The 22,662-nt window shown below is 41.6% G+C and overlaps 1 protein-coding gene across 1 annotated transcript in view; it reads left to right on the top strand.

Annotated features, from left to right (window-relative positions):
• Positions 1 to 22,662, top strand: part of AIFM1 (apoptosis inducing factor mitochondria associated 1) — a 39,005-nt gene that overhangs the window by 5,019 nt on the left and 11,324 nt on the right. Inside the window, exons 2-7 of the mRNA XM_047082073.1 lie at positions 2,378 to 2,520; positions 8,409 to 8,508; positions 15,771 to 15,895; positions 16,021 to 16,151; positions 17,606 to 17,696; positions 22,435 to 22,519. Coding sequence (XP_046938029.1) covers positions 2,378 to 2,520; positions 8,409 to 8,508; positions 15,771 to 15,895; positions 16,021 to 16,151; positions 17,606 to 17,696; positions 22,435 to 22,519 — 675 coding nt within the window. The remainder of the gene's footprint in view (positions 1 to 2,377; positions 2,521 to 8,408; positions 8,509 to 15,770; positions 15,896 to 16,020; positions 16,152 to 17,605; positions 17,697 to 22,434; positions 22,520 to 22,662) is intronic.

Genomic DNA, 22,662 nt, shown 5'->3' with positions numbered 1-22,662 from the left:
AAAATGGTTTATTAATAATAGTGTATTACATTTATTTTCAGGCAGTAGTTTAAATGTTAACCAATTGACTTTTTAAAAACTCAATTTACTTCTAAGTGTCTTTTTTTTTTGGCAAATCAAGGCAAAAACTGCTGAACTTTACCAAATCTACACTCTTAGTTTTATCAGTTTGTGAAAAGCTAGCAAAAACAGAATAAACACTAGTATCATTACCTTAAAACAAACTTGTTATATCTGGATTTAGGATCTTCTAGAGGGATAATCAGCGGAATTTTTTAAAAAGCCACTTATTTTCAATAAATAAACTTATGGTGGAAGTGGGGAACACAACTAAATTCATTGAACTAAACCGCGTGGAACTTTTTCTACCCAGTTTCATTTTCTAAGCTCTGAGAGTTGTCAGTTTCTGCTTCTGGTGCTTAATCATTCTATGGGTTTCTGAAATTCAAAAGCTTGTCCAGATTGAGATAAGCTTCTCCACCCCTGCATGTTTTTATTTTCATGATTTGTTATTTCCAAATATAAACCATTTTATTTCATGTGGCGATGAAGGATTCTAAAGCAGGTAAGAAATAAAAACAGTAAAGAAAAATACATTTTCACTTCTATGGGTGTGGATTTATAGTCTCTTATCTGTAATTCAGAAATCAAAATAGGACTCAAAAAATCAGGTTTTTGTAACTCATTTGCCAGTGAAACCTGACCTGAACTGGAGAGAAAGGCTACTTATTAAATCTTTTGTTCATCCCACTCAGTCAGCTTTGTCAGGGAAACATTAATGTGTGTGACTGTGGGTTGCTGCCCCTCACTGTGCTGAGTGTTATTTATGGTATGGTATCTGTATTATATACTTAAAACCAAACAATTCTGAGCTCTGGAATACAGTTTCCCGAGGATTTCAGGTAAGAGACTACAGACTCTGTTTTTACTTTTCTGTGCCCTGAAATTGTGGAAGCAAGGAGGAAGCTCCATATTTCTACTATGAAATGCTACAACCAGTGCCCATTCTGTTTGTCTTTCAAAGCCTGGTCAGACCAGGAATAGATCTATCTGCCTCTAGACCATTGGTTCTCAAAGTGCAGGCCAGCAGCATAAGCATCACCTAAGAACCTGTTAGAAATGCAAATTCTTGAGTCCCCATTCCAGATCTCCAGACTCAGAAACTGGGGGTAGGTCTGGCCATCTGTGTTTTAACAAGCCCTCCAATGGATTCTGATGCACGCTCAAGCTTTAGAACCACTGCCCTAGATCGGGATCCGCATCGGCAAATGGCAGCCCACAGGCCAAACCCACATGCTTTTGTAGGTATGCCCCTTGAGCTAAGATTGATTTTTGCATTTTTTAAATAGCTGAAAAAAATTAAAAATATGCTATTTTGTGACATACAAAAATTATTTAAAATTCACATTTTAGTGCCCATAAAGTTTTATTACAAAACAGCCATACCCATTCATTTATATCTTGCCTGTGGCTGCTTTTGTGCAACATCAGCAGAGACTGTATGGCCTGCAAAGCTGAAAATATTTGCTATCTGGTCCTTTACAGAAAAAGTTTCCAAACCCCTGCTCTAGGTCGGTAGTCAACATGAGGAGTATCAGAAGCAGAGAAGGTTCTGACACCTTCCTTCATTTCCGTGTATGAGAGTTGTTATATTCCTCAGGTAATTACATGGATATACAGAGTTTTACATCAACATGATATTTATATTATTTTGGAGGACTAACAGCCAAGTAGTTGATGGATACTTAAAATGTTGTCATTCTAGAAAATATTTTATAATCTGAAATTATTTAGTTCTTTGGAGAAGATAAATCCACTTAATTTTTTTTCTTATTTTGTGCTTTAGCATTTCCATCTTCCAGGACACATTACCTTTCATGAAAGACTGAACTGTGTCCAGGTTCGATTATGTTGTGGGGTTTTCTTATTTTGTGCAGGATTCGAGCCAGCCATTTAGATTATTCCTTAAGTGGTGGTTCCAATGAATGTCCCAGGTAGCCTGTAGTTCACTTTTTGTATCTATTCAGTCACCTCTCTGTGTTTACTTCATTTGTGATGAGGATGTGAAGAGAGTAGTAGTAGTGTTTGATGAACTGCCTGTTGGTTTTTCATTATCTTTTCTGTAAGCTGTAAATTTCTTCCCTGGGCAGCATTCAGTTATACTCCTAAAGTCTCCAACAATTTAAGTTTGAGGATTCAGTATCTATAGTATTCGTACAGTTTTAATTATTTTTTTCTTGGTCATTGAACAGTAACATCATGCAGCCCAGTGGGCAGTAAGTCTTGACTTCTACAGTGCATTGACCTGTAGTCACAAACGTGTATTAACTATTTTATTTTTGTATGTGTGTGTGTCTTAATGAATTGTGTTCCTCAGGCAACTTGTTCCAGCGATGGCATGTTCCTCTAGAACTCCAGATGACAAGACAAATGGCTAGCTCTGGTGCATCAGGGGGCAAAATCGATAATTCTGTGTTAGTCCTTATGGTGGGCTTATCAACAATAGGAGCTGGTGCATATGTAAGTAGAAAAGCAGCGTGTGTAAAGAAGCTGCCAGACAGCTCCCATTAGTAGACTCAGTACTCCCCTGCTTTAACACTTCTGCAACTAACTCCCCTTTCTCCTTTTGCAAAAATTTCCAAAAAGCCTTCTTTAAAGTGCCTACTATCTAACATCCTGTGAAAGCCAACATGGGAATGACTGAAATTTAATCTCATGTTGATTAGCTTTGCTCTTTTCACTTGTCTTTTTACTCATTACTTGAAAGCCACTGCGTTTTCTTAGATTTGACTAATCCACAAAATTGTACCTTTTCTCTTAGATATGACACACTAACCTGTGAATAGGTTAGAATTCATTGCAGCTCCTTAGCACAATATTTGATTTTGACTCATTTGTCAAATATTCAGTGTTTTCCTCAGCTTTGGATAGACATTAAAAAACAACAACAGCTTTCAATCCAAACTATTAAATGTTCCTAAAAGGAAAACTATCCCTGAATCTCACCCAAAGACTCAATTATAGAAGTAGGCCTAGTATCTCCACTTTTAGAATGGAATTTGTGTGAGGTGAGAAATATGGTTTTAAATGCTATGTAGTATTAACACAATTCTATCTCCTTAAATGAACTCTGATCAGCTTTGTTGGTCACAGAGGAATTATTCCATAGGTGTTTTTTCTTTTTTTTAACTTGGCAGGGTTTACTGTGACTAAGCAGATCAGTCTAAAGTTGGATCACGTAAGGTTGAGTGAACCAACTTAGATAACACCTACTATCACCCTTGATTGAAGGAAGCTGTTTCACTCCCCAAGAGCAAATTTTGGATGCCATTATGGTGTATGGCACATACATACGGTGTATGGTTCTTTCCACACTGGTAAGACAGTGAAATTATCTTTGTTCCTTGGTCACTAGGTTATAAAAAAGGGGTGTGAAAATTACTTGAAGTTACCTAGATTGACTGACCTGACTCCCAAATGCACCAATAGACAGTTTTTGCAGTTGTGAATTGACTCAGAATAAGAAATAGGTGAACTCTGATAACAGACTTTGAAGAAGGACACATTCTCCTCCAGTCCTGGAGCAGCATGTTTTTTTTCTTTTTTAGCACAGGGTTACCAAAAATCCTTCCCTGCCTTTGTGTTGAATGCTTCTTCATTAATACTTAGTGCTTTTTCTATTTCCTTTTGTTTCTTTCTTGGCCCTATCTTTACCTACAGTTGTGCAGTGTCATCACCTAGGATCCCCTTCTAGATCACTAGCGTCTACAGGTGCTCCCGTGAAAGATGGCAGCAGCCTAGTATACTTCTTAATTGTAGGAGCGACAGTCACTGGGGCAGGAGTTTATTATGTAAGATGCTTACACTAAAATATATTTCGGGGTAGGGTGGGTGAGACCATGGCACTAATGAAAACTTGATCCATTAGAATACAGTGAAGTATTCACAGCATGTGCTTTCTAGGTATTCATCAAAGGGACATTGTCAGTCACTAGGGAGCCCTCAGATCTCATCTTTCAAACTGTTGAAGCCCTACCAGATGTATCTAAAGCTATCATACATTTAATTATTATAGATCCTTCTCATTAACCGTTTCTTTGAAACTTTTGCCAAGTTCATAATTCTTTTTTAAGATGCTAAATTATATTGTGCTTCAGTGCTGCAGACCTAACAAGATAGTCTCAAACAGTAAACATTGAATAAGCAAGCAAAAGGAACTTGAATACCATCCATTTTAGATCATTTTAGGTAAAACATAATTTTTGTGTTTTGTCAGAAATGATCAACCTGACTTTTATTGTGAAAAGGCATTTTATTGAATGCTTCTGAGGAGGTCCAGAAAAGCCACAGAATTACAGTATTCGCCCCACCCACCCCCAGCCTCTATTTCAAAGTAAATTCATTTGGCAGTGTCCCTTTTGTAATCTCTAATTTGGTCAAACTAGTGGCTGAAGTGGTACAAGCTAACACATTTGTGTAGACTGCTTTCATAAATGCCTCTCATTCATAATTGAGATACTACCCTCTGAGCCTTACCTTTTCCATTTCCTAGCTCTCAGCATTTGCCATCAGTTCCACCTCATTCATTCAAAACTGGATTTAAAGTGTTTGCATCTGATATGTTTGTAACAACTGAAACCTTATAAGCCTCTGGTTTATGTTGCTGTACCAGAGTTGGATGGCCTTCACAGAGCTGGCCAGGCAAACCTCTTGATGCCGGCCACAAGACAGGGGCCATTCACTGTTGCTTTCTCTTGCCCTGGAAATACTACAAAGCACAAGTTCCTCTCAAGCCATTCACTCAAATGCCTCATTGCCCTCTGTGTTTATCCAACACTGGTAATAGTAAAGCTAATTATAGTGCTTTCAGGTTAAATGATAAGCTTTTGTCTACCTGCAACTGTTATTGAACTATTCTGTAAGGTTTTATATTAGGTTTTAAATAATTTAAAATGTGATCTCAGGCAGCTTAGATTTTTATCCTCTGAAACTGGTCTTAGTCTCACAAGAACTGTTAACTTAAAATCGGAATTCAGATTTGATGAGATATAGCTATAAGTTATTTAGTGTTTGTATGAGTCTGCTCTGGCTGCTGTAACAAAATAGCACAGAGAGAGAGAGAGAGAGAGCGCATGAGCTCTGGAGTCTCTTATTCTTATAAGGGTACTACTAGCCCTGTCGGATTAAGGCCCTACCCTTATTTCACCTTTATCACCTCCCAAATGTCTCCTCTCCAAATACCATCACATTGGGAGTTAGGGCTTCAACATAGGAATTTGAGAGGGACACAGACATTCAGTCCACAATGGCGTTCCTTCATAATTTTTTTTCTCGCACATGAGGAAATGTTCCTGATTTAGGTACAGATACTACTTTAGTGACTCCTGAGTTGGGAGCTCTTTTCCTTCCCCCGACTCCAGCCTCCAAAAGTAAGGGAGCAGAAGTGAGAACAAGGAAAACTTTTCTGAAATGTTTGTTTGGGGTCTGTACTTTAAACCAGTTGTTTTTACATTTTTTACCACGATCCACAGAAAGAAATGTATTTTATCTTACAACCCATTATGTTACTATACGTACATAAAATTCAAACAAAGTTCAAAATAATACCTAGTAGGTGTGATATACTCTGATAGTTTTATTCTCTTCTATTTGTTTCTGTAATGCTGATTAGAACTTTACCGAACTGATTTGAAAAGTACTGATTTGAACAGTGCTTCCTCGACTTAGATTGCAAATAGGAACTCCTAATGGGCGTGGATGTGGGCATTCCTCCTCCTGCTCTAGTGACTTTGTCTAGGATAACAGGCAGATCTCCTAATCTCAGTCCTGTTACTTATCAGTGAGCAGAGCTAACGTGGCCTTTAGAATATTTAATGAGATTTAGTATTGGGGCCCTTTGCCCAACTTGTTCAACTGGTAAAATCATATTGCCGTAGAAAATGATCTTTTTCCTTTCAAATTTCTTTAAGGAAAATAAACATATTAATCTGTTTAGAAAAGTTGTCTCCAGAGGCGCCTGGGTATTTCAGTCAGTTAAGCATCTGACTTAATTTCGACCCAGGTCATGATCTCATGGTTTATGGGATCAAGCCCCAAGTTGAGCTCCATAATAACACCATAGAGCCTGCATGGGATTCTCTCTCTCTCCCCCCCTTTATCTCTGCCCCTTCTCCACTCATGCTCGCTCTCTCTCTCTCTCAAAGTAAGTAAATAAACCTTAAAAAAAAAAAAGTTGTCTCCAGTGATATTTTTCACAAATCTGTAGTTTTTTAAAATTTTTTTAATGTTTATTTTTGAGAGAGAGAGAGAGAGACAGAGTGAGTGGGGGAGGGCACAAAGAGAGGGAGACACAGAATCCAAAGCAGGCTCCAGGCTCTGAGCCCTCAGCACAGAGCCCGATGCGGGGCTCGAACTGATGAGCCACGAGATCATGACCTGAGTGGAAGTCGGATGCTCAACCAGCTGAGCCACCCAGGCGCCCCAAATCTGTAGTTTTTCTTAACCTGACATGTATTCATGTCGATAATTGCAAATTTGTGCAAACTAGGAATACAGCAGTACTTGGGGGGAAAGTAAATTTTTATTTAGAATGTCTGTACACATTTTTGTATCAGGATATTTACTTAAAAGCTAGATCCATAAATATATGTGTATATAAATATATGACAAACCCCACTAAACCTCAAGATATTTCTTGGTCTGCTCTACCCCTCATGTGTGAAACCATTAGGAGGTGTAAGAGAGCCTAGGCTATTTTTTGGATGTTCCTCTCTGTCTGAGCATGATGCATTTCTATTCACTCATGTTGACCAGCTTAAGCCATCTTTTTGGTAAAATTCCCTTTCTTTTTTTTAAAAAAATTTTTTTTTTCAACGTTTATTTATTTTGGGGACAGAGAGAGACAGAGCATGAACGGGGGAGGGGCAGAGAGAGAGGGAGACACAGAATCGGAAACAGGCTCCAGGCTCTGAGCCCTCAGCCCAGAGCCTGACGCGGGGCTCGAACTCACGGACCGCGAGATCGTGACCTGGCTGAAGTCGGACGCTTAACCGACTGCGCCACCCAGGCGCCCCAAAATTCCCTTTCTTAAAAGAAATAACTTTTTAGGTGCGGGTAAGGTAAAAACTTTCTTCCTGAAAATTAATGTTAGTTGAATTCAGTGTATTAATTTGATGAATTTAGTGGTAAATTCAAGGACTAGCCATTTTCTTTTAACATACAGTACTTAATTTTCTAACCCATTCATATCATATGTTAGATGTTCCCAGGCTAATGAATGTTAAGCCCAGATCTCAGAGTATAGGTTCCTCATTACAGCCCATTGCCTAATGGGCTGCTCTGTAAAGGGGCTCATAGAAATATTCTTAGGACATGTCCTATGACACTTCTTCTGATTGCCCTTACTTTCTTCTCCAATTAATTAATAACCTAGGATTTCAGTTGACATAAATCACTTAAATTTCTGTCTTGTTGAGCCTGTGGAGTACAAAAGAGCAAAAGTGTTGTAATTAAAGTAAATCATTCTTGCCAATTTAAAAAAACATCTCCAACAAACTCTGATGCTGTATTAAAAAAAAATCTAGTCATAATGTTAAGGGACTCTTTTTCAAGTTGAACAGCTAGAAAAGATAGTATATTTGAAATAGGTGATTAAGCAGGGTGTTTCACCCTTGGTAAATATCTGAGTGTCAAAAAAAGGAGAGACCATTGAGGGAAAGATTAGTTACTCTAGAAGACTAGGATACAGGGAGTCATGTTTCAGGGCATTATCTGAGTACCCAGAAAAACTTGGGACATCTACCTGGAAAACTTAATGTCCCAACTTTGTACCCAAAACCGTATAGCTTGGTTTCACAACTAGTATCCAGCATGGTCCAAAACCCCTTTTATAAAGTTTAGCATTTTATTCTTCTAGTATAAAATGATTTTCTTTTTTTCTTTAGCTGTACCTTCAGACTTAAACATAAGGAAAATTCTTTACATAGAGCCTAAGGAAATTTTTTAAAGTTTATTTTGAGAGAGAGAGAGAGAGAAAGAATCCCAAGCAGGCTCAACACTGCCAGTGTAGAGCCTGATGTAGGGCTTGAACCCATGAACTGTGAGATCATGACCTGAGCTGAGGTCAAAAGCCAGATGCTCAACAAACTGAGCCACCCAGGCACCCCAGAGCCTAAGGAAATTTGAAAATGGAACATTTTCATCTGCTTACCTGTAGCCTTTCTAGGCCAGTGTGTACATACTCAGTATTTTTTTTTCTTGAGAAAGTAATTTTGCCTTAATGATTTTAACATAGAAGAACTTACTTCATGTAGACAAAAGCTTCTCATTTAATTGAAAGATACTGATACTACTTACGGTGTGAGCTGACTTTATGATAAAATAAATTTTCTCCATGTTTGGATCTGCAGGCCTACAAGACTATAAAAGATGACCAAAAAAGATATAATGAAAGAATGTCAGGGTTAGGGCTAACACCAGAAGAGAAACAGAAAATGGCCACGTCACCTGGTGAGTATCATTTGAGGCTCAGTATGTGAAGGGCAAGTTAAAAACAGTTTGGGTGTTGTGCTTTGCAGATGTCTTATAGACAGGACGATGCTATGAGTTGGTAAGATTCTAAAAACTATGGAATTACCCCAGACATGGGAGTAATTTATTAAAGTATTTGACTGGAATTTGGGTTTGAGAATAGTTATTAATGATGATTATGTTGGTTGGTTATTTTTCTTTATATTGGACTCTTAAAAGGCAAGCTTGGTGAGGAAAATTTTTGGAAAAGACATGAAAGCCTTTTTTTTGATGAGGAAATTCTTTTGGTCTGTTTTGTTCCCCGTTAGAGTCTTTGGAGTTTTCTATTTGTTAAAAGATACATTTGTTTCCCTATAACATATAGCCCTAGCAATCAGTTCCATCCCCATGGCTGGCTTGAGTTTTCAGAGAGGAATGTTTTATTTATTTTTATTTATTTATTTTTTTATATATGAAATTTATTGACAAATTGGTTTCCATACAACACCCAGTGCTCATCCCAAAAGGTGCCCTCCTCAATACCCATCACCCACCCTCCCCTCCCTCCCACCCCCCATCAACCCTCAGTTTGTTCTCAGTTTTTAACAGTCTCTTATGCTTTGGCTCTCTCCCACTCTAACCTCTCTTTTTTTTTTTTTTCCCTTCCCCTCCCCCATGGGTTCCTGTTAAGTTTCTCAGGATCCACATAAGAGTGAAACCATATGGTATCTGTCTTTCTCTGTATGGCTTATTTCACTTAGCATCACACTCTCCAGTTCCATCCACGTTGCTACAAAAGGCCATATTTCATTTTTTCTCATTGCCACGTAGTATTCCATTGTGTGTATAAACCACAATTTCTTTATCCATTCATCAGTTGATGGACATTTAGGCTCTTTCCATAATTTGGCTATTGTTGAGAGTGCTGCTATGAACATTGGGGTACAAGTGCCCCTATGCATCAGTACTCCTGTATCCCTTGGGTAAATTCCTAGCAGTGCTATTGCTGGGTCATAGGGTAGGTCTATTTTTAATTTTCTGAGGAACCTCCACACTGCTTTCCAGAGCGGCTGCACCAATTTGCATTCCCACCAACAGTGCAAGAGGGTTCCCGTTTCTCCACATCCTCTCCAGCATCTATAGTCTCCTGATTTGTTCATTTTGGCCACTCTGACTGGCGTGAGGTGATACCTGAGTGTGGTTTTGATTTGTATTTCCCTGATAAGGAGCGACGCTGAACATCTTTTCATGTGCCTGTTGGCCATCTGGATGTCTTCTTTAGAGAAGTGTCTATTCATGTTTTCTGCCCATTTCTTCACTGGGTTATTTGTTTTTCGGGTGTGGAGTTTGGTGAGCTCTTTATAGATTTTAGATACTAGCCCTTTGTCCGATATGTCATTTGCAAATATCTTTTCCCATTCCGTTGGTTGCCTTTTAGTTTTGTTGGTTGTTTCCTTTGCTGTGCAGAAGCTTTTTATCTTCATAAGGTCCCAGTAATTCACTTTTGCTTTTAATTCCCTTGCCTTTGGGGATGTGTCGAGTAAGAGATTGCTACGGCTGAGGTCAGAGAGGTCTTTTCCTGTTTTCTCCTCTAAGGTTTTGATGGTTTCCTGTCTCACATTTAGGTCCTTTATCCATTTTGAGTTTATTTTTGTAAATGGTGTGAGAAAGTGGTCTAGTTTCAACCTTCTGCATGTTGCTGTCCAGTTCTCCCAGCACCATTTGTTAAAGAGGCTGTCTTTTTTCCATTGGATGTTCTTTCCTGCTTTGTCAAAGATGAGTTGGCCATACGTTTGTGGGTCTAGTTCTGGGGTTTCTATTCTATTCCATTGGTCTGTGTGTCTGTTTTTGTGCCAATACCATGCTGTCTTGATGATGACAGCTTTGTAGTAGAGGCTAAAGTCTGGGATTGTGATGCCTCCTGCTTTGGTCTTCTTCTTCAAAATTCCTTTGGCTATTCGGGGCCTTTTGTGGTTCCATATGAATTTTAGGATTGCTTGTTCTAGTTTCGAGAAGAATGCTGGTGCAATTTTGATTGGGATTGCATTGAATGTGTAGATAGCTTTGGGTAGTATTGACATTTTGACAATATTTATTTTTCCAATCCATGAGCAGGGAATGTCTTTCCATTTCTTTAAATCTTCTTCAATTACCTTCATAAGCTTTCTATAGTTTTCAGCATACAGATCCTTTACATCTTTGGTTAGATTTATTCCTAGGTATTTTATGCTTCTTGGTGCAATTGTGAATGGGATCAGTTTCTTTATTTGTCTTTCTGTTGCTTCATTGTTAGTGTATAAGAATGCAACTGATTTCTGTACATTGATTTTGTATCCTGCAACTTTGCTGAATTCATGTATCAGTTCTAGCAGACTTTTGGTGGAGTCTATCGGATTTTCCATGTACAATATCATGTCATCTGCAAAAAGCGAAAGCTTGACTTCATCTTTGCCAATTTTGATGCCTTTGATTTCCTTTTGTTGTCTGATTGCTGATGCTAGAACTTCCAGCACTATGTTAAACAACAACGGTGAGAGTGGGCATCCCTGTCGTGTTCCTGATCTCAGGGAAAAAGCTCTCAGTTTTTCCCCGTTGAGGATGATGTTAGCTGTGGGCTTTTCATAAATGGCTTTTATGATCTTTAAGTATGTTCCTTCTATCCCGACTTTCTCAAGGGTTTTTATTAAGAAAGGGTGCTGGATTTTGTCAAAGGCCTTTTCTGCATCGATTGACAGGATCATATGGTTCTTCTCTTTTTTTTTGTTAATGTGATGTATCACGTTGATTGATTTGCGAATGTTGAACCAGCCCTGCATCCCAGGAATGAATCCCACTTGATCATGGTGAATAATTCTTTTTATATGCTGTTGAATTCGATTTGCTAGTAGCTTATTGAGAATTTTTGCATCCATATTCATCAGGGATATTGGCCTGTAGTTCTCTTTTTTTACTGGGTCTCTGTCTGGTTTAGGAATCAAAGTAATACTGGCTTCCTAGAATGAGTCTGGAAGTTTTCCTTCCCTTTCTATTTCTTGGAATAGCTTGAGAAGGATAGGTATTATCTCTGCTTTAAACGTCTGGTAGAACTCCCCTGGGAAGCCATCTGGTCCTGGACTCTTATTTGTTGGGAGATTTTTGATAACCGATTCAATTTCTTCGCTGGTGATGGGTCTGTTCAAGCTTTCTATTTCCTCCTGATTGAGTTTTGGAAGAGTGTGGGTGTTCAGGAATTTGTCCATTTCTTCCAGGTTGTCCAATTTGTTGGCATATAATTTTTCATAGTATTCCCTGATAATTGTTTGTATCTCTGAGGGATTGGTTGTAATAATTCCATTTTCATTCATGATTTTATCTATTTGGGTCATCTCCCTTTTCTTTTTGAGAAGCCTGGCTAGAGGTTTGTCAATTTTGTTTATTTTTTCAAAAAACCAACTCTTGGTTTCGTTGATCTGCTCTACAGTTTTTTTAGATTCTATATTGTTTATTTCTGCTCTGATCTTTATTATTTCTCTTCTTCTGCTGGGTTTAGGCTGCCTTTGCTGTTCTGCTTCTATTTCCTTTAGGTGTGCTGTTAGATTTTGTATTTGGGATTTTTCTTGTTTCTTGAGATAGGCCTGGATTGCAATGTATTTTCCTCTCAGGACTGCCTTCGCTGCGTCCCAAAGCGTTTGGATTGTTGTATTTTCATTTTCGTTTGTTTCCATATATTTTTTGATTTCTTCTCTAATTGCCTGGTTGACCCACTCATTCGTTAGTAGGGTGTTCTTTAACCTCCATGCTTTTGGAGGTTTTCCAGACTTTTTCCTGGGGTTGATTTCAAGCTTCATAGCATTGTGGTCTGAAAGTATGCATGGTATAATTTCAATTCTTGTAAACTTATGAAGGGCTGTTTTGTGACCCAGTATATGATCTATCTTGGAGAATGTTCCATGTGCACTCGAGAAGAAAGTATATTCTGTTGCTTTGGGATGCAGAGTTCTAAATATATCTGTCAAGTCCATCTGATCCAGTGTCTCATTCAGGGCCCTTGTTTCTTTATTGACCGTGTGTCTAGATGATCTATCCATTTCTGTAAGTGGGGTGTTAAAGTCCCCAGCAATTACCACATTCTTATCAATAAGGTTGCTTCTGTTTATGAGTAATTGTTTTATATATTTGGGGGCTCCGGTATTCGGCGCATAGACATTTATAATTGTTAGCTCTTCCTGATGGATAGACCCTGTAACTATTATATAATGTCCTTCTTCATCTCTTGTTACAGCCTTTAATTTAAAGTCTAGTTTGTCTGATATAAGTATGGCTACTCCAGCTTTCTTTTGGCTTCCAGTAGCATGATAAATAGTTCTCCATCCCCTCACTCTGAATCTAAAGGTGTCCTCAGGTCTAAAATGAGTCTCTTGTAGACAGCAAATAGATGGGTCTTGTTTTTTTATCCATTCTGATACCCTATGTCTTTTGGTTGGCGCATTTAATCCATTTACATTCAGTGTTATTATAGAAAGATACGGGTTTAGAGTCATTGTGATGTCTGTCTGTTTTATGCTTGTAGTGATGTCTCTGGTACTTTGTCTCACAGGGTCCCCCTTAGGATCTCTTGTAGGGCTGGTTTAGTGGTGACAAATTCCTTCAGTTTTTGTTTGTTTGGGAAGACCTTTATCTCTCCTTCTATTCTAAATGACAGACTTGCTGGATAAAGGATTCTCGGCTGCATATTTTTTCTGTCTAGCACACTGAAAATCTCGTGCCAAGTCTTTCTGGCCTGCCAAGTTTCAAAAGAGAGATCAGTCACGAGTCTTATAGGTCTCCCTTTTATGTGAGGGCACGTTTACCCCTTGCTGCTTTCAGAATTTTCTCTTTATCCTTGTATTTTGCCAGTTTCACTATGATATGTCGTGCAGAAGATCGATTCAAGTTACGTCTGAAGGGAGTTCTCTGTGCCTCTTGGATTTCAATGCCTTTTTCCTTCCCCAGTTCAGGGAAGTTCTCAGCTATTATTTCTTCAAGTACCCCTTCAGCACCTTTCCCTCTCTCTTCCTCCTCTGGGATACCAATTATGCGTATATTATTTCTTTTTAGTGTATCACTTAGTTCTCTAATTTTCCCCTCATACTCCTGGATTTTTTTATCTCTCTTTTTCTCAGCTTCCTCTTTTTCCATAACTTTATCTTCTAGTTCACCTATTCTCTCCTCTGCCTCTTCCATCCGAGCTGTGGTGGTTTGCATTTTGTTTTGCATTTCATTTAAAGTGTTTTTCAGCTCCTCCTGACTGTTCCTTAGTCCCTTGATCTCTGTAGCAAGAGATTCTCTGCTGTCCTGTATACTGTTTTCAAGCCCAGCGATTAATTTTATGACTATTATTCTAAATTCACTTTCTGTTATATTATTTAAATCCTTTTTGATCAGCTCATTAGCTGTTGTTATTTCCTGGAGATTCTTCTGAGGGGAATTCTTCCGCTTGGTCATTTTGGATAGTCCCTGGTGTGGTGAGGGCCTGCAGGGCACTTCCCCTGTGCTGTGGTGTATAACTGGAGTTGGTGGGCGGGGCCGCAGTCCGACCTGATGTCTGCCCCCAGCCCACCACTGGGGCCACAGTCAGACTGGTGTGTGCCTTCTCTTCCCCTCTCCTAGGGGCGGGATTCACTGTGGGGTGGCGTGGCCCGTCTGGGCTACTTGCACACTGCCAGGCTTGTGATGCTGGGGATCTGGCGTATTAGCTGGGGTGGGAAGGCAAGGTGCACGGCGGCAGGGGGGGCAGGCTTAGCTCGCTTCTCCTTAGGTGATCCACTTCAGGAGGGGCCCTGTGGCAGCCGGAGGGAGTCAGATCCGCTGCCGGAGGTCTGGCTCCGCAGAAGCACAGAGTTGGGTGTTTGCGCGGAGCGAGCAATTTCCCTGGCCGGAACCGGTTCCCTTTGGGATTTTGGCTGGGGGATGGGCGGGGGAGATGGCGCTGGAGAGCGCCTTTGTTCCCCGCCAAACTGAGCTCTGTCGTCCGGGGGCTCCGCAGCTCACCCTCCCTTTGTCCTCCAGCCTTCCCGCTTTCTGAGCAGAGCTGTTAACTTATGACCTCCCAGACGCTAAGTCGCGCTTGCTGTCGGAACACAGTCCGTCAGGCCCCTCCGCTTTTGCAAGCCGGACTCGGGGGCTCTGCTTGGCCGGCGAGCCGCCCCTCCGCCCCGGCTCCCTCCCGCCAGTCCGTGGAGCGCGCACCGCCTCGCTGCCCTTCCTACCCTCTTCCGTGGGCCTCTCGTCTGCACTTGGGTCTGGTGACTCCGTTCTCCAGAGAGGAATGTTTTAATCCTTTAATAAGTCCTACAACTCTGGGTGGGAGATTTACATCACTTTCTTCAGCAACACCTCCTTATTTCTGAACACTGTATAATAATTCCCAATTGGCCTGCCGAGTTTCCCCCCCCTTTATTGCTAACAAAAGCTGAAACTGAACTTGATATTTCTTTTTTAAATTTTTTTTACATTTATTTATTTTTGAGAAACAGAGTGAGACAAAGCGTGAGCGGGGGAGGGGCAGAGAGAGAAGGAGACACAGGATCTGAAGCAGGCTCCAGGCTCTGAGCAAGCGGTCAGCACAGAGCCTGATGCGGGGCTCGAACCCATGAACTGTGAGATCATGACCTGAGCCGAAGTCAGATGCTCAACTGACTGAGCCACCCAGGCACCCCTGAACTTGATATTTCTTGTTGGTCAGTAGGAAGTGAATGGAAAGAGCAGAAGCTTTCTTTTTTTAAAAATGTTTTAAATGTATTGATTTTTGAGAGACAGAACACGAGCAGGGGCGGGGCAGAGAGAAAGGGAGACACAGAATCCGAAGCAGGCTGCAGGCACTGAGCTGTCAGCACAGCTGACAGTGCGGAGCTTGAACTCACGAGCCATGAGATCATGACCTGAGCCAAAGTCAGACACCCAACCAACGGAGCCATCCAGGTGCCCCAGAAGCTTTCTAACATATTTCCAATAGCTAGACATTTAAGCTAGGTTCTAGTTCCAACAGACTTAATGAATGAACAACATTGGCCAAATCAGTCACCTCTTCAGGGGCTATTTTTCACTTATGAAATGAAAGAGATACTTGTTTTTCCTGTCCCATCAGGTGGCTGTGATGTTTGTCAAGATTAACGTAGGTACAGCATTTTGCTAGCCTCATGTAAAGGGTTGAGACAAGTGCAAGCTGATTTTCTTTTTTAATAGTGGCAAGGACTCATCTGACATTTCCAGAAAATTAACCCTGTCTGGTCTGTTGCCTGCAGCTCCAGAAGGAGAACCAGTTCCTCAAGTCAGGGTACCAAGTCATGTTCCGTTCCTTCTCATCGGAGGAGGCACTGCTGCCTTTGCTGCGGCCAGATCCATCCGGGCTCGGGATCCAGGGGCCAGGGTGAGGCGCACAGTCTTGCTTGGCATGGAGGGTGTGGTCTGCAGGCCCTTAGCCCGTGTGAACACGTTGACATCTGCCTCTTAAATGACCTGGCTCTGATAAGTATTATTATTTTATACCTAAAGGTACTGATTGTGTCTGAAGATCCAGAGCTGCCATACATGCGACCTCCTCTTTCAAAAGAGCTGTGGTTTTCAGATGATCCAAATGTCACAAAGACACTGCGATTCAAACAGTGGAATGGAAAAGAGAGAAGGTGTGTTCACTTATGTAAAATGGGCCTGACTAGCAACTTCAGCTAAGCATAAGGAATGGGTCAGGATTTTGCACAGAGCCTTGTGCAGCACATAGGAGAGACGACGTGGCCGCACAGCGGAGTCTGATGTGGTACACGCTTGGCACAGCTCAGAGGCAACAGGATACAGTGGCAGGAGGCCTGGATTCTGTCATGAGATCTGCCAACAAGTAAAGCTGTAGTGTTGGCCTCTGAAGTACTACTGCTCCTATCTCCGGGACCTTTCTGTTAGACTTCTACAGTGAAGATCGGCTTGGCCACTGTTGTCCCTCCTTACATGACACTTCCCTAGGTGTTTCCCAGAAAAGTAAAAGAAAGCCACTGTTCTTTGGCATTTTCTTTGATTCCCTAGCAGGGTTTCAGAATTGTGGGAATGCCGTAAGGAAGAACCTCTTTATTAAAATGTTTGCATGAAAGACTTGGAAATACAGGTCCTGAAGCCTTTTCCTTCTAAGGGACTCCATGGACTTCTTGATTCCAGTACTGCTTTGGGGTTCCAATGTTTTTCTCATTAGTGTTTGTGTTGATACTAGACTAAATTTTACAAATCTACCTACCTACCTCACCCCCATTATCATGTTCTGTTCTCAAGCAGGATGCATGCTGTCAGTTATGTTAGCCACCCCTTAATTAATATCTCATAGCTAATGTCTGCTATTTGAGGCAAAATCCTCTCAGGAGCTAGATGTAGCTGTCCATTGACCAGCCGTTCTAGACAGCTTATTTGCGTGGATGTGTGAATACCAGCTCCTTGGGTGGTCTTCCTGTTCTAATTTTGAAATGAGCCTAAATCCAGAGCAGGGTTTCTCAGCCTATTGGCTAAGGTCTGGATAATTGGCATTTAGGTCTGGATAATTCTTTGCTATGGGGGCTGGTGCATTATAAGATGTTTAATAGTATCCCTGGCATCTCCCACTAGATACCAAAAGCATCCCTCCCCCTAAGCTGTTACAGCCAAAAATGCCTCTAGACATTGCCAAGTGTCCTTGAGGGGGCAGAATTGCACCCAGTTGAGAACTGCTGTCCTAAAATACATCTGTGTACTGGGCGCTTGGGTGGCTCAGTTGGTTAAGCGTCTGACTCTTGATTTTGGCTCAGGTCGTAATCTCATGGTTTGTGAGTTCAAGTCCCGTGTCCAGCTCTGTGCTGACAGCGCGGAACCTGTTTGGGATTCTCTCTCCCTCTCTCTCTGCTCCTTCCCCGCTCGTGCTCTCTAAATAAATAAACACACAAACAAACTTAAAAAATAAAATATCTCTGTATAAGACACAACTAAGATTTAGTGGTCTTGGAAACTTACTCTGGAAAATGTTCCTGAAAGTTTTTCATGATGAGAACAATTTTACTAAGGCTATGGGGGAAGTTGATAGCAATTCCGGATGCTTATAACATTTTCTCCCTTCCTCTTTGTACAGCATTTATTTCCAGCCACCTTCTTTCTATGTCTCTGCTCAGGACCTGCCTCACATTGAGAATGGTGGCGTGGCTGTCCTCACTGGGAAGAAGGTGAGCTAACACGCTGCTTCCCTTGTCAAGTTCCATGTGGGCGGCAAGTATGGTGACCTGTATTCCCACGACCATTTACGTCTCTCCTGCCATTGTAGTTCATCAAAAAATGATCAAGTCATTTTAGGTTTAATATTGCCAGTCTTCACTGCTTAGTGTTTCTTCCTGGGGAAAACACTAATCTCAAAGCCTAGAGTAGCATCCCAACTAAACATAGAAACTAAACATAGTTTTTCCACACTAACATTTCCTTGGGATTACTGATGACAAGAGACTGACAAATGTATATTATTCAAGATAGTAAGATAATTTAGAGATTACATCCACATGGGAAATATTGTTAGACTTTACAAAGGTGAGTGCCTAAGTAATGGGAGCAGTTATTGGAGGGCATTTGTGGGGTCCAGGGAGGGTTTGGGGGGTTTTTTGTGCTATGTTTCATTTTTGTTAATGTGGGGTTACTAGGGTATGTTTGTAAACTAATGACAGTGTTACAGTAGAGAGGAAAGGGTTATCAGAAGGAGCAAAGCCCAGAGTAGATGGGATCCAGAGCACAGGTGGTGGCATTGACCTTTGATAGGGATAAGCCCACTTTTCTATAAGGAGCCATAGGCAGCGGAGGTGGAAATAGGTTTATGGATAAGCTATTAACGAGATGTAATGTATGTATTAAGTACCCTCTGTGTGTAAATAACACACAGGCCCTGACCTCCAGGGGCTAACAGTATTTAGGCAGAAACATGAACAGATGATTGTAACACATAGATGTGGAGTAAGAAAGATAGGCATAATGTGTTTTGGGAATTACTAGGAAGCATGCCCTGTATAGTGATGGTTTCAGGGAAGGCTTCCTGGAGGAGGAGCTCTTACAGAATGGGAGAATTTATGGAATGAAGAGGGATACACTAGATTAGTGGTAAGTGAAGAGAATTCAAGTAAAACACAGCATAAGCAAAGACACAAGGGTATGAAACAGCACGTTTGGTGCAGTGAAACAAGCAGCCAGCTACTGATAGAGCAGAAAGTATAAGTTAAAGAACAGCAGGAGATGACACTGAGAAGTCACACAGGGGCCCAATCATGGACGGCTCTGTTGTATAAAAACTTGAGCTTTTTCCCGTGGGCATTGGGGGGCTGTTAAGTTTTAGACAAGGGCATAAAACAGATTGAATTTTAAGTAATCACTGTATTGGCTATGAGAAGGATGGATTTCAGAGGGACAAGACTAGAAGTAGAGCATTTTGAAGACTATTGCAATAATCCAGGCAAGAGATGATAGGAACCCAAATTAAGGCAGTAATGGTAGTGATGGTGTAGTGGTGATGATGAAGAAGCAGCAGCAGCAGCAGTAAGCACAATTTTAAAATGCTTTACAGGTATTGTCTCATCTTGTCATAATAATCTTCTCAGGTAGGTAGTATTGTTGGCCATTTTATAGAGAAAAAAATTGAGATTAAAAAGAGGTCAACCAACTTGCCCAAGATCATACAGCTAATAAGTAGTGGATTACAGAATTTGAACCCAGATCAGTCTGACTACAGAGCCCATGCTCTTAATAATACCATTTTAGAGCTTGCCTTTTTTTTTTGCTATAGCTTCCTGATAGAGAGGTGATAGGGAGTGGGAGGCAGACTGAGACCTGCTTAGAAGGCAGCCTTGATAGGGCGTGGTGATAGACTGAAGGTGGGCCGTGAGGGAGAGGGAAGAGGCAGAGATGACTTTCTGATTTCCAGCTTGTGTGGTAGGTGGTGGTTACCCCCAGCTGAGAGAGATGTTACAAAAGGAAGACCTAGTTTAAGGGGGAAGGAAAATTTAGTTTTGGACTGTTACGGATGAAATGGCGTATAAGTGTAGAGATGTCCATGGGCAGTTGGATATGTGACTGTGACACTCAGAAGAGGGGTCTGGGCTTGGATAGGGATTCGGGTATCATCCACGTATGTGTAGGGGTTGAAACCATGAGAGTGGGTGAGACCTCCTGTGGAGAACTTTGCAGTCAGAAGGGGAATGCGGCAGGGATGGAACTCTGGGGAATCCAGCTTTGAGGAGGCAGACTGAAGAAGAGCCCCCAAAGGAAAGTAGGAAAGAAGTTAAAGGAGGAGAGCCCAGGACAGGTGCTAAGTGAGACTGGAGAGAGTTTCAAGAAGGAGGATGTGGGGGTGCCTGGGTAGGTCATTCAGTTAAGCATCCAACTCTTTGGATTTTGGCTCAGGTCGTAATCTCACATTTTGTGGGTTCAAGCCCAATATCAGGCTCTTCACTGACAGCATGGAGCCTGCTTGGGATCCTCTCTCTCCGCCCCTCCCCAGCAGGTGCTCTCTAGCTCTCAAATAAATAAACTTTAAAAAAAAAGGAGGAGGATGTTATTGACCTTCCTCCTTACAGCAGAGGGATCTGGTAGGAAAAGAACTGTAAGATGAGCCACAGACTCAGTGGTTCAGATGTCATCGTGAAGTTCGAAAAGAGGATACAGTACTCCTTCAAAATGTAAATGAGAAAATGGAGACTGCAATTGGACAGGCCCTGGAGAAGGACATAGAGTCAGAGGTGGGGCTCTGAGGATGGGACAGACCTAAGTGTGTGAATGGGCCAAAGGCCTAAGATGTCAGCAGAGAAGGACAGGAGTACGTGGTAACTAACGGGATGGGGGTCAGGCACAGAAACATCTTAGAAAGGACACCTCATCCCAGAAGCTAGAAGGAAGGAAGTAAAGTTTTTATTTGGGGGTTGGGAGGTGAGAAGCCTTATGGGAACCTGAGCAAGATCATATCCTATAGCTTCACTTGTTTTTGCAGTAAACTAGGATACCAGGTGGTTGGTTATCTGAGACTGAGCAGTGTGCCAGTTGAGTCACTGACTTACTGGGGCTGTATTGAAGAGAGAGCTTACCCAAGGACAAACCGGAAGTGTCTAAAGCAGCTACTCACCCAACCAGTCACAGTTTACATCATTGCCTCCAGAAAGCTCGACTGAGGGCATGTGTCACATGTCTCTAGAGCTACCTGTACAACCTTTATCAGAGCATTTCTCACTCTTGAATGTAGTGTTTGTTAAATTTTCTGCCTTGGCTACTGGACTCTGGAGGCAGGGAAGGTAACTTTTTCTCACCATTGTGTCCTGAACACTTAGCATGGTCCCTGACATAGTAGGTGCTTAGTAAATGTGTCTTGAATGAATGGCCTCACAGCTAGTAAGGAGGGGAGCAGAGACTGGGTCTCTAGTCTCTCTGACTACAGATCTCAAGCTCTTCACCATAAGGATTAGGGTACAAGGAAATTAGACGTGGTAGCAAGAGAACAGTTTGGGTGATCTACCATGAGCCCAGATTAGTTGGAATGGATTAGCCCACTGGGTAAGCAGAGAAAATTAAAAGCATATATAGATGACAGTGGGCCTGAGAAAAAGCTGGAAGAATGGAAATTTGTGACCAAAAAGTAGGATATTCAAGGTAGAAGTAGAGCTTTAAGATCTAGGATTCTGGATGTGGCTCACAGGAAAAGTATGAGCCAGATTCCAACAACTTCAGTGAATGAGGAGTGACCGGGAGGTGGCTGGATAGCAGTGATTGGTAGGATACAGGCTGGTGCTTCTCAGAGCAGCATGAGGGTACAAGAATCTGGAAGCAGCCGCAGCAGCAGCAGCAGCAGCAGCAGCAGCCAATACCTGCCCTGGGTGTGATGAGGAGTGTGGGTGAATAAGCAGTCTCTACGTGTGAGGTATCCTTGGCGGGAGAGCTGAGTTTTAGTGAAGGATAGAAGTTAGACAGAGAATCTTGTAAAAATGTTGAGAATGTAGGAGCATTGTTAATGAAGAAGGTTTCCAAAAAGCCAAATAGAAAAGTCTGTCTCTGTTCTCCATTTCCACAAATTGTGCAGGGACTGTGGGGACTGTAAGGATTTGTTTTAATGTTAGTTGCTTAAGACTATGACCACTCGGGGCGCCTGGGTGGTTCAGTCAGTTAAGCATCCGACTTCGATGCAAGTCATGATCTCATGGTCCGTGGGTTCAAGCCCCCGCATTGGGCCCTCTGTTATCAGTGTGTAGCCCACTTTGGATTCTCTCACCCTTTTTCCTCTTTCTCTCTCCCCCAACCCCCACGTGCACACACACACACAGACACACACTTTCTCTCTCTTAAAAATAAACAGTAAATTAAAAAATCTTAAAAAAAAAAAAAAAAGCAACTGTGACCACTTGAAGAGGCTGGGTACCAGAAACCGTGGTGCCAGTGATTACTTAGAAATGGTTTCTTGGGGCACCTGGGGGCACCTGGATGGCTCAGTCGGTTGAGTGTCTGACTTCGGCCCAGGTCATGATCCTGCGCTTTGTGGGTTCGAGTCCCGTGTCGGGCTCTGTGCTGACAGCTCAGAGCCTGGAGCCTGCTTCAGATTCTGTGTCTGCCTCTCTCTATGCCCCTCCCCCGCTCTGTCTATCTCCCAAAAATAAATAAACATAAAAAAATTATAAAAATATATAAATAAATGGTTTCTTAAGCATCACCTTAGGTCAAGAACTAATTCTTCTCACTAGACTGGTGGCTAAAAGGTACAGGGTTCCTTTTTGGGGTAATGGAAATGAGCTATAATTATAGTGGTGATGGCTGCACAACCTTGTGAATATACTAAAAACCACCGAATTGTACACTTTAAAGTGGTAAATTTTATGTTGTGTGAATTATGTCTCAATAAAAAACTGTTTTAAGCTAATGCATTTCTCCCTCTTTCTGTGTATGTACCAGGTAGTGCAGCTGGATGTGAGAGGCAACATGGTGAAACTTAATGATGGCTCTCAAATAACCTATGAAAAGTGCTTGCTTGCAACAGGTGAGTGTTTCTGGACAGGGAGTTTGTCCCTGGTACAGCTCATTCGAGTTTTAGTCTAGAAGACATGACTTAATCCTAAGAAAACCAAACCCAGTATCTCTGAAGTGGTCCTCTTCTCTTGGTGCAAAGCCCAGCTAACTACA

This window comes from Lynx rufus, unplaced genomic scaffold (genome assembly GCF_022079265.1).
Source record: "Lynx rufus isolate CCGP_SWC_20201006 ecotype Redwood Valley unplaced genomic scaffold, mLynRuf1.p SCAF_19, whole genome shotgun sequence".
NCBI lineage: Eukaryota > Metazoa > Chordata > Mammalia > Carnivora > Felidae > Lynx > Lynx rufus.
This window is presented reverse-complemented; position numbering and strand designations above follow the sequence as displayed.